Source organism: Haliotis rufescens, unplaced genomic scaffold (genome assembly GCF_023055435.1).
Source record: "Haliotis rufescens isolate VD_foot unplaced genomic scaffold, xgHalRufe1.0.p SCAF_20, whole genome shotgun sequence".
In the NCBI taxonomy this organism is placed as follows: domain Eukaryota; kingdom Metazoa; phylum Mollusca; class Gastropoda; order Lepetellida; family Haliotidae; genus Haliotis; species Haliotis rufescens.
The window spans coordinates 10,009,169-10,021,696 of NW_025963891.1; the positions used below are offsets into that span (position 1 = coordinate 10,009,169).

The 12,528-nt window shown below is 37.7% G+C and overlaps 1 protein-coding gene across 2 annotated transcripts; it reads right to left on the bottom strand.

The window, feature by feature from the left end:
* Nucleotides 1-3,867: 3,867 nt before the first annotated feature.
* Nucleotides 3,868-8,598, bottom strand: LOC124133717. Of its 2 annotated transcripts, XM_046498208.2 has the most exons (12): nt 8,512-8,598; nt 8,354-8,409; nt 8,103-8,177; nt 7,458-7,526; nt 6,730-6,789; nt 6,469-6,558; nt 6,031-6,105; nt 5,704-5,772; nt 5,060-5,119; nt 4,533-4,625; nt 4,209-4,258; nt 3,868-3,987 (listed from the first exon to the last, which is right to left on the bottom strand). In XM_046498208.2, the coding sequence occupies exons 1-11, from the start codon at nt 8,558-8,560 to the stop codon at nt 4,244-4,246; spliced, it is 711 nt and encodes a 236-aa protein (XP_046354164.2). In that variant the 5' UTR covers nt 8,561-8,598; the 3' UTR covers nt 3,868-3,987; nt 4,209-4,243. The 2 variants fall into 2 exon arrangements, with proteins under 2 accessions (XP_046354164.2, XP_046354183.2); XM_046498227.2 differs by lacking the exon at nt 5,704-5,772.
* Nucleotides 8,599-12,528: the final 3,930 nt, after the last annotated feature.

Here is a 12,528-nt window from a genome sequence, read left to right on the forward strand (position 1 = left end):
TCAGAGTGTGAGTTGTGGTGGTGGTGGTGGTGGTGGTTGTTGTTGTTGTGGTTGTTGTTGTTATTGTTGTTGTTTAACGCCGGTCTGTAAATAATTTAGTCTGGGCCAGACAATCTAGTGATTTGTATCATGAACATCGATCCACTTAATGTGGGATACGATATGACGCATCAACCAAGTCAGTGAGCCTGACCTCCTGATCCCGTTAGTGGCCTCTTTCGACAAGCATAGTCTCCTCTTACGACATGGGTTGCTGAAGATCTGTTCTAACCCGTATGTTCACGGCGGATTCCAAAACTATGTATATCATCGTCATATTAGTGATAGACAATTTCCTTTAGTTGGTATGGCCTTGTGCTAGTATGGCCGTAAGCCCACTGAGATGCCATGCTGCAGTATAAAATGTCTCCCTATTCAAACAGTATACTGACTAAGCGGAAAAAACCCTTCGTTTATCCTCTTAATGCTAAATGCCAACAGGGTTACAACAAATATAATCTTTTAACGTATTTGGGTACGCCCCTGCAATGTTCTTGGAGAATGAGGATGTCAGCATCGATCTTCCCTTTTTGTTTGACAACCAGAGACTGTGAGGCATTAAGTGTATTTGCCTTCAGTAGCATTATTTCGAGAGTACATGATCGGTCGTTTCTGAAAAAGACATTGTATGTGATTTTTTATGCCCCTTCGTTTTTAACAGTCCATCTTTAAGAGTGTTGGTTGGGTCAACTGTGTAACAAACTATTATTCCAATGAAACCAAACACGTTTCCTTCATATCATTGCATGTGGAACACACACACCTACTTTGTTGATACCTGCATGAAATGCCTTTGTTGACTCGTGCTAGATTTGAGACTAAAGGAAACACCATTTACGGTAATTTAACTATATGCCTCGCAACGTGACTCAAGTTTCTTGAGAGAGAAACAATGTCATGACATGGAAGAGTGTTTGCCATGATCTTTATTAACTGTACTATGACTTTAATAATGATCTTCACTCATGACGGGTTTTTTCCAGTGTGGTAGAGCATGTTCAGCCAATCACACACACCTGGTGTCGTCGCTGAAACCCTTTGTGATTAATACTTTTGAATTTGTTGCTTTCATACCTTTTTTACTTTGATTTAAATAGTAAATGTCATAAGAAAAGGATTAACCAAGTCATAGCAGAGCGATGCTTCTTATTCATTTATATAACATTCCTACGTAAGATGAAGATTGGACAATTATTGTTGTGTATAACTTTATATATGGATTCTCAGATACAGACTCAAAGGAGATTAATACAGAAAAAATGTATATCGAAACGTTTACGCATACGAATTACCAACGGATAGAGATGCTTGATAGACTGTTTACATTGAATTTGATTTCTTTCTTTTGTTATATCTGCTCTTTGTGTCTCTGACAATATTTAACCGTAATCTTATAAAGTGTATGCTCTGCTCAAGTGTCGCAGTCATAATCTTTAAGCGAACCCTGTCCTCACACTTATATAGTTTAGGACAACTCGTTATACATTATATGAATTTATGCAAGAATATGTGATTTGTGTTATATCCAGATAAAACATGATTTAACATTAACATTTAGGACAACTCGTTGTACATCATATGAATTTATGCAAGAATAAGTGATTTGTGTTACATATGTGTATACATATGCGTCTTTGCAGGAAGGGGGTGCCTCATTAGGTAACATCAGGGGTCACTGGAGGAACGGTGGCCCATACCCGCCACTGGTGAGATCATTTCCCCCTGTATGCCTCTACATTTTATCTCGCGGCCACCAGATACTTCCACTGGTGAGATAAAATATAGAGGTATACAGGGGAAAATGATCTCACCAGTGGAAGTATCTGGCGGCCGCCAGACAAAATATAGACGCATACAGTGAAAAATGATCTCACCAGTGGCGGGTCTGGACCACCGTACTGGAGTCGTTATCATGGACTCAACTTTTTTTCACAAACGAATAAATATATAGACGAATACAATGCTATTTTTGGAAACGTTGACAATCAAAGTCCGATTCATTCACGTTACATCCGCAAGACGCTGAAAAGGATACGCCTCCAGTTGAATATGTCAGGCTTGGATATTAGGATATTAAAGTTATTATCTTTCTGTCAATATTGCACTGGATTATAATAGTTTCCAAGATTTGTAACGTTTAATATACATAAATGATTATCTTTATTGCGCTGTTTAACGGTGATTCAGAACCCGTGGTATTTCATTAACAGCTGAAAACAGAATTCCCTCTTTGTTCAGTCATGGTTGAATATGTATAGCCAGAATACTGAAAGCGTTTACTGAAATATCAGTAGAATATACGAATGTGGTATAGATGTCTTAGAAAGATCAAGGGATTTTTTTTAGCCTTAGCATGTGTCCATATCTTTTGCAAAAAATCCAGTCAACAATACATCGGATGGCTTCCCTTTAACATTCTCTGGACATAACGTGTATAGAGTGCACATAGACTGGTAACGAGGACTGGCACCCAAAATTAATAGAATGGGATAAAATGCTTGTATTGTCTGTAATGTGCAGGGAGTGAGACAGCCTCATCTGTTTCATCTTATCAAAACTGATCCTCAGATGCAATTCCCAATTGCGAATTGGGCCAAATGTTCCCGTTTTTCTTCAGGTGAATATCTGGCATGTGTTTGTCGCGGGTAGAACGGATTCAGAAGGATATGCTGCATTAACGTATGTCACTAAATGTACGGGGTGATAAATATTACATTCCAAATCACTTCCCTCGTATTGAGTGACACCCCATTGCTTTTCCGTAGTGCATTACCCAGCAGCCACAAAACATTGTTCTGTTGAAATTTGGTTGATCTGAGGCTGCTACGTTCAAAAACATTGTATTGACATTGTTTCAACATTGGCCTTTCGATAGTTGAAAACATGTTGAATCTGATATTGTTTCAACATTGAAGAGTAATCTAAAAACGATGATATCTCAGAAAACAATGAATTCTGCAATACTTAATTAAAAATTTATATTTTTTGTCGTTGGAATCAATATATCTAGACTCTAGATTGTATGTTTTGTACCACATAATGATGATATAAAGACGTATTACATATCATAAATATAGATAAACATTTGGTTTAACAATGCTAATACAGATATTTTATATACTTTCGTGAGACATAGAAAGTATTACCGACATACAGTGATTTACTTTACCGAAACTGCCAGGACATCTCGCATTTCAACTGAACATTCCGGCGTGTATTTGGACATTGTAACCTCAGATAATTTAACCATAGAACGACCGAGTGATGTCAAATGAAACAAACATGCACACTGTATGAACGCGCGATTTTTTTCCAAACAAAGGAGGTGATGCTGGTATATGACAGATCAAAAGTGACACTGGATTCTCTCAAAATGCAGCATTCCACCCATATTAACCAAGTAGAAAAACGGCGTATGATATGGCGACACTGGCATGCCCCCAACACAATATGAGTCCTGGCAAGGGTCCTCTAGTATCCAGGAAGGTGCAACCCTTATTGGAGTAGACTTTTGGAGTCCATTTGACCTGTTTATATTGTCTTTTTTAGATGTATGTGTCAGTGCAACCAATATCCATCCAATACCCAACCAAAAATCAACAATATTTCAACATTGATATCTGATGTCCATTCAACGTCAATATTTCAAATCCAATCAAAGATCAATGTCATTTCAACGTTGAAGGACGGCATTGATTCAACATTAATTCAACATTATTGTGACTGCTGGGTTAATTACAATTTGCAATTCGCTATTGTTTCAAATGTATGCTGCACCACATAAGTGGTATCCAAAATGTCCACTAAAGAGAAAAAAGACACTTGTCGATCATTTACTCCAATTAGTTTATTTTTTAAAGAGACACATATACAAACAACTACTATGCTAATTCTAGTAGACGTTGATAATCTGGTCGATTCAAGTTACATCCGCCTCAAGAACAGATTCTGAAAAATAGATAAGTCTTTAGTTGAGTCATGCAAGTGAATCAGTGCAAAAATGTATTACGTCATTGTAAACTTCTATAACTTAATATACAATAGCATAGGTCAGGATTGAGATAAAATTCATTCACAAGAAATATCATATTTAAGATAGTTCCTGATGATAAAGGCATTTTGTAAATGTGTTTATTGCTTTGATATGGCTCGAAGGGATTGATGCATACCTTGCTTAATGGTGATTCATAACTTGTAGACTTAACTATTTCATTAATATCTGAAAAAATAAAAATGACATCAATTGCAGGACAAACTATCATATCAAACCATTTCCTAAATATGTAGTCATAGTTCAATATGTCTAGTCATATGATGACAAACTTGATTCCTGTAGTCTGAGACATTGATAATGGATAGCATGATTGTTTGGCGTTAACATCACATAAAAGCATTTATTGGGAGAAATGCTTTTATTCAGATCAATTGTCTGTATGATTATAATACAATTTTCTATATTTCTAATGTTTTTTATCTTGTTCTTACAATGCTACCTTTTGAAGGAAGTCTGTCACCAGTGCAGTAGATGGCTTCCCTTTAACATTCTCTGGGCATAATGTGGCGAGAGTGCAAAGGCCCTCGGGATCCTAAAGCATGAAAAAACGGTGGACTGCTCATGACGACTGGCATCAAGATTACAACATTTAAAAATACTTCAGATTAAAAAAGAATAAAATAATATACTAATCTGTCTAACTGTACAATAGACCGAAATGTCAAACACACGCACGCACGCACGCACGCACGCATTCACACACACACATACACACACACACACATACACACACACACACACACACACACACACACTCCACCTTTCAAAACATACAAATGATTTCTATAATTTTAATCTTTTTGTATTTGGAATATCTACTGATGGAAATGTTTTAAGTAACATGTAGTTGTACCTCGAATTAGAAGTTGACAATTTGTTCATTTAAGCCCATGATAAAGTCATGATACCTGTGATATCCAATTCTTATATGAATGGAATCGATAAACTGTAAAACGTTTTTCTTACCGCGTTTTCAACAATGTAATCCAGAACCCCGGGTATCAGAGCACGGACCTCAGCAGTACACTAAAACAAAGTAAAGAAGTCAGCAGTTGAATATTGTTTTAAAACAACTTTAACAACTACGTTGTGCATTATCAAATTAATTGGCATTCGCTACACATGCATTTATACGTGTTATGGAAGTCTTGCATCATTTCGTTTCACAGCAAGTTATTTCTAAGAAGACAAAAGAAATAATGCAAACCAATATGTGTGGCTGAAACAATATGTGTGTCCAGGTATCATGTAGCCACTGTATGTTTAAGAAGAAGCAACAACAAGTTTATTCAGGGACTACAACGATCTTAGCTGCTTAAGATTGGTCCGGACCAATTGTAAGTTTCGATTGTAACTTACAATGATCTTAGCCTACAATCGTTTTGTGCAAGTGGACGACGATTGTACCCGAAGCCAAAGATCGCGATCTTAAGGATTTATAATAATTGTAGCGCTAAGATCGCTTTGTGCAAGTGGAACCAGGTATGCTATAGCCACTGTATGTTTAAGAAGAAGCAACAACATTAACATGATAGTCAATGTGTTTGACTGAAATACGTATTTCAATAGTAAGAAGAGTGGAACATAAGAACAAATAGGTAAACACTTACGACTTCCTCCAGAAAATAAGCAGAAAGTGGACTGCAAATTACATGGTCGAAATACGTCTCCACTTCCTCCTGCATAATACATTAGACACACTTGTCATTTAGGGCCTAATCCAACAACAACATTAGTAATGATTGCTTATTTGAATTATACACGTTGACATGTGCCCTGTGCGATAATTGGACATGTTGTCTCGGTAACTGTTTGCGATGGTATACACAAAGTTTATCAGACCAACAACTTGTCAAGCTAATTCGATTAAAATGCAATTTATGGACAGTAAGGAGGTACAAAAACTTATTCACGCTAATTCAATATGAGCGTTTTACCTTCACTTCATCTGTGTTCAAACTCGCAATGAAACTATCAACGACTTCAATGCAGTTTGTACAAGAATCATCACCCTGGAAGAAAACAGAACCCCTTTGTGTATGTTTTTTAATTGTACATAAGTTGGGTTTAATCACACAATGACTCGTCGACTATTGCGCATACAGAATAAACAATCACTGTTTTTAGTCAATGACAGGTACACCAATGACTCACTCATCGAGGTCAACATAAATAGCTATACAGAGATGTGTTGTGAGTATCTCTTAAACCCTGATCTATGTTTCACGGGGGTTCAAATGTCAGATCTTTGGTTTGTCAAAAGCATCGCTGTGCCATTGGTGCTAATTACTATCTGTGACATTCGTCCAACTTTAATATAACTGACATACAGTTTAAAGCGGGAATAAATCCAACACATTCACACAAGTCATTACCGTTTGTACATCGGCATTTGTAACCATCTTGAAGTGATTATTAAGCTTCTCAGGACACAACATTGCCAAACTGCACAAGACCTCAGGATCCTGAAACATATAGAATTAAATATTTTAAATTTACACTTTTAGTTTCTTTATCTTACATTAATATTTATATTCTTCCTGCTCTTCAGACGATTTCTGTTTGTAGTTTATAATTACTCACTTTCACGTGTTACATACAATGATAAATAGGCCATCATGTCTCCCCTGACTTACCGCGTTCTCCACAACATACTCCAGAAGACCTGGAACAAGCCCATGAACAGCAGAGTTACACTAAAACAAGAAGATACAATGGTAAGACTCGTGACATAATGGCAATACAGTATTCCATTCATATTGTCCTAAGTACATGTAAAGCCAAAATCCTACCTCTGTCAGGCGATTAGTCTCCAAGTCATCGTTTACATATTTTTTGCACTACCTCATTGATAACATCTATGAACAATGTTGGGGAAATATTTTAGGAAAGAAGTAGGCATTCCCAAAGGCACCAATTGTGAGCCCCTTCTTGCTGATGTGTTTCTTTATGCATATGAATCAGTGAGTGAGTGAGTGAGTGAGTGAGTGAGTTCGGTTTAACATCGCTTTTAACATTATTCCAGTTATATCACGGCGTGTCAGCTTAATCCGGGAGGAAAGCTCGAAGTGATGTAGGTCTCAGACGTTTACTACTTCGGTGAAACCCACGAGCACGGGTATGGTGCTGACAAATCTAGAAATCTGATCGGGACGAGCCGGGATTCGAACCTTCATTCATAGGTTTCTGGCGTGCCCAAGGGACGCATCTCTGCACATCGAATCGCGGCGACTTCGACGATTGGGCCACCCGACTACTTTTTTCAGAGATTTCTTATGAATATGGAAAGAGTTTTTCTTGGCATAAGTCTACTATTTCATGGTTCAACAATTTCCATTCTACCATCATCACAACATTTACTTACAGTTTCTGTGAGGAGGTATGAGGATAGATGAGAACATATTTCATCCTTTAGGAATTGTTCTACCATCTCCTGAAATACAAACAAAGTTGCCCTTAAGCTGCCCACATTGTACCGAGGTAGGGATTCGGACGGCGAACGCGTTAACCTCTAGCCTTCCACCTTTTTAGACGTTTTCTCGTTAGTGAATCTAACTGAACTCGTTTTCATAGTTGAACTAAATTCGTGTTCATGCTTTATCATGGAAGGATTCAACGGCTGCACAATTATTACTTTATTCCCTTCTCATCAAACCCCGTCATCAACGTAGGCAATTGTGAAATTGGAAAAGGGAAGAAGTTCCTTTTCATATGTCTTGCAAGTTGATGTGCCTTTCCGAGATTATTTCACTGCAAGTCCCACAAGCCACGTGGCGAACAATGGATCGACGTCAGCGATTCGAATCTACAATCGTCAGATTTACAAAGCAAACATCGCCTCTATAGAAGACTTTTGAAACCCATGCTCCCGTATTTCGAGGCAATGCAGTAATATACAACTACAAGTCATTTTATTAAATGCCAATAAATAGAGCAGTTCATTTATTTGACAAGCAGGAAGTAGGCACTGCTCAATCGATTTCTAATTTATTCAAGTACCATGACTCACCACGCCTTCATCTGTATCCAATCTGGCAATTACCGCGTTGAGGGTTTCCTTACAGTTCGTACACGCATCGTCATCCTTTGAAATGATGCAGAAGAAACCCACTAGTATCATATCATATGTGAAACGGTTTTTTCTCTTATTAGCAGTTCATTTTGTACTGCACACTGACTTTGAAAATAGAAATAACGATTACAACACACACACGTTTATAAGTTTTGCATATATAGTTGTCAGGTGAGTAGAGAGTTTACCTCCGTTGACGATGTTCCTAGTTGTCTTATATTCCAGTTATTAGGCAGCGATATAGCTGAAACAAATATGGAGTTTATAAGTCAAATGTGTATGAGTTGGTAAAATATCCCGTGCACAAATATACAAAGGTTGACATATAATCAACCAACCAATTTACCTGACCCAACGGAGACACAAAGGGCAATAATGAGAATCGAAGTATTCATTTTCGGGGATGAACGTAAACACGACGTTGATGTCAAGTCAGACTGTTTGATGCAAACGCCATGGAGGTTTATATACTCAAGCTAGGGTGACAGCATGTGCAACTCGACACTAATTAATTTTCCCATATGTCTTTTAATGGGTGCGTTTGGCAATTTTGAAGAGATCATTACCCTTTTTAGTTGGTGCTAATAAAGCCAGTTGCCTAGTTAAAAGTGTCAGACATGTAAAATTGATATAGTCAACATGCCTATTCCAATATGCTTAACAACATGTGGAATTGATATATTCAATTTCAATATATGTTTCGCAATAGCCATCATGTGTATATCGATATTGGCACACCTTTACATTATATGCTTCATAATTTATTTTTAATGAATCAGTTTCTTGTCGTGATGAATAACAATACTATTTATTGCCACGGACATAATGTCGGCGGTCGTATTTTAAGAGTAAGGTAATGTGTAATGTGTTCAATTCTGATTTGGAAGCTGCGATAATGAGAGACTTTAGAAATTTAACAGAATTCAAAACATCTATGACAGAGAATAATCAGTTTCACATTTCTAACGAAAACATAAGGTGTAAAAGGTAAAATAATGATGAATATTACATGTATGCAATCGAGTATAGACCAGACACTCCAGTGATTGATATTATGAGCAGTTATCCACGTCGTCGGGGTACGACGGGAGGCTGTCAACCAAGACAACAAGCCTGACCATCCGTCCCAATTAAAGTAAGTGCCAGGAGGTGTGAGATTTTCTACTTTAAAATGTATTGTATTTCATCCTTACCTAATCTGAAAGTACTATGTTTTTACTCTGACGATTGCAAACTACGACATCATCATAAGGAGAAATGACAAAGTTCAGCTTTTCTTGTTCAAAGAAGTTCACGATTGAATATGCCTGTAACAGAACATTAAGCCCCACTACCAATTAGATGTACACATATCAAAATGGCATTACATTTTGAACAGAAATGGCCGAATAATGGACATAAATTTCAGATTTCAGCGTTGTCAGAGTTGAAAGATCAAATAAAGATCAGAACCTAATACATGGCAAAACGGAACACACATGTTGAACCCCACTTCTAACTACATACATACCAAATTTCGTTTGAGTAATAGCCAGAAATAGGTTTTCCAATATGATTTTCTCGTAGTGGTGATATTGAAATCGGATTTCAACCTTTCCTTTAGATTCAGGTGGCATCATTTGTTGGAAGCTTCAACTTCATTGGTCCAGTGGATTCTGATGAAATTATGTTTGTATTGGTAGGAAATGCAATTTGAGAGAATTTGGGAGCATGGTCAAAAGGATGAAAACATATATTATTATTATTAAAAAAAAGGAATACATCTTTGTCGAGTCCTACAGCCTTGTTGAATACCATGTTCTATTACATTTTGTCCAGATTTCCCACAAGCAGTTACAGCTTTCACTGTAGTCAGCCCAAGATGGAAACAAATACAACAACTCGCACACAAAAAAAGGAAATTGATGTCGATGCGCCCTACTACCAGTTTCCCATGCACCATGATTCATTCCATTTTAAACATAATGGCTAACTAACGAAATAACGCATGGCGCATGACGGACAAACACTCCTCTGTTTAAAATATGTCGCAAATATCCAACCATTCACGTGAACTACGTCCTCGGCGTCTTTATTATTGTGTGTATAGCGAGGATTGTATATACGGACATGGAGACAGATGATTTCATTTACCAAACTGTTATTCTTGCACTTTTGACTTACAGCAATGTAACGTTTCGAGATCAAAACAACATTATAAGATTTGACAGCACTGACACTGATACTATCTGGAAACTGTTAACTCTATTCCTTGTTGTTTCAATATCATAAGTTTATCGTGAAAGACTTAAATATGAATTTATTACATGATGTTTGTTATCTTTTAATTTAATTCACTACATAACGCCTTTGTTGTTCTTGAAATGACGTTTAACCAAAGTGGTCAACGTGTGACACATGCATTACTTTGGGCTTTCCTCCCACATCAAACTGACACTCCTTGTCGATCGATGCTCATGATGTCAATCACTGGATTGTCTGGTCCAGACTCGATTATTTACAGACTGCCATCATACAGCCGGAATAATGCTGAGTGCGGAGTCATCGGGAAAAACACTTAAGTTGGTGTGTACTCAAATCATCAATCACGAATCATAGGGACAAACTTCTGATATGCTGAAAACGCCTGCACTTCTCAATAGTCAGTACACTATCACTAACGTGACATTCAACGCTTGTTCGCGTGCATGACATGTCACTCCTGTTATTAGTGTGAATTCATATATTTATCTTAAACTGCCTGAATACTTTGCGTTCATGCCAACATCATTTCCTACAGAGTACGTAATCACTGTTGGGTGACCAATGCAACAGAAAATGTCTTTCCACTTGTTGTTTAACGCCGCACTCAGGTATATTCCAGCTATATGACGGCGGTCTGTAAATAATTGAGTCTGGACCAGACAATCCAGTGATTAATATCATGAGCATCGATCCACCCAATTGGGATCGATGACATGTATCAACCAAGTCAGCAAGCCTGACCACCCGATTCCGTTAGTCGCCTTTTACGAAAAGCATAGTCACCTTTTACGGCAAGCATGGGTTGCTAAAGACCTATTCTACCCCGGAATCTTCACGGAAGTCCACTAAGGCAAACGATACTGTTATATATACTTTAATAGAATAGAGCAACAAAAACATGTATGTGATCTAGATTTCAAGTGTGGATGTGCAAGTGACGGTGGCTCAGAGTGTGAGTTGTTGTTGTTGTTGTTGTTGTTGTTGTTGTTTAACGCCGGTCTGTAAATAATCGAGTCTGGACCAGACAATCTAGTGATTAGTATCATGAACATCGATCCACTTAATGTGGGATACGATGACATGCCTCAGCCAAGTCAGTGAGCCTGACCTCCTCATCCCGTTAATCGCCTCTTACGACAAGCATGGGTTGCTGAAGATCGTTTCTAACCAGTATCTTCACGGCGGATTCCAAACTACCGGTACGTATATCATCGCCATATAAGTGATGGACAATTTCCTGTAGTTGGTATTGCCTTGTGCTAGTATGGCAGTAAGCCAGTTTTACAGTGCTAGCCCACTGAGAGGCCATACTACAGTTTAAAATGTCTCCCTACTCAAACAGTATACTGACTAAGCGGAAAAACCCTTCGTTTATCCTCTTAATGCCAAATGCCAACAGGGTTACAACAAATATAATCTTTTAACGTATTTCGGTACGCCCCTGCAATGCTGTTGTAGAATGAGGACATCAGCATCTATCGTCCTTTCCTTTTGTTTGACAATCAGTGACTGTGAGGCATTAAGTGTATTTGCCTTCAGTGGCATTATTTCGAGAGTACATGGTCGGTCGTTTCTGAAAAAGACATTGTATGTGAATTTGTATGTCCCTTCTTTTCTGACAGTCCATCTTTAAGAGTGTTGGTTGGGTCAACTGTGTAACAAACTATTATTCCAATGAAACAAAACACGTTTCCTTCACATCATTACATGTGGAAAACACACACCTACTTTGTTGATACCTGCATGGAATGCCTTTGTTGACTCGTGCTAGATTTGAGACTTAAAGAAACACCATTTACGGTAATTTAACTATAATACTCGCAACGTAACTCAAATTGCTTGAGAGAGAAACAATGTCATGACATGGAAGAGTGTATGACATGATCTTTATTAACTGTACTATGACTTTAATAATGATCTTCATCGAGGACAGGTTGTTCCAGTGTGTCAGGGCTTGTTCAACCAATCACACACACCTGGTGTCATCGCTGAAACCCTTTGTTATAATACTTTTGAATTTGTTGTTTTCATATCTTTTTTACTTTGTTTTAAATTGTAAATGTCATAAGAAAAGGATTAACCTGTGCAATACTCTTGGCAGCTCATAGCAAAGCGATGC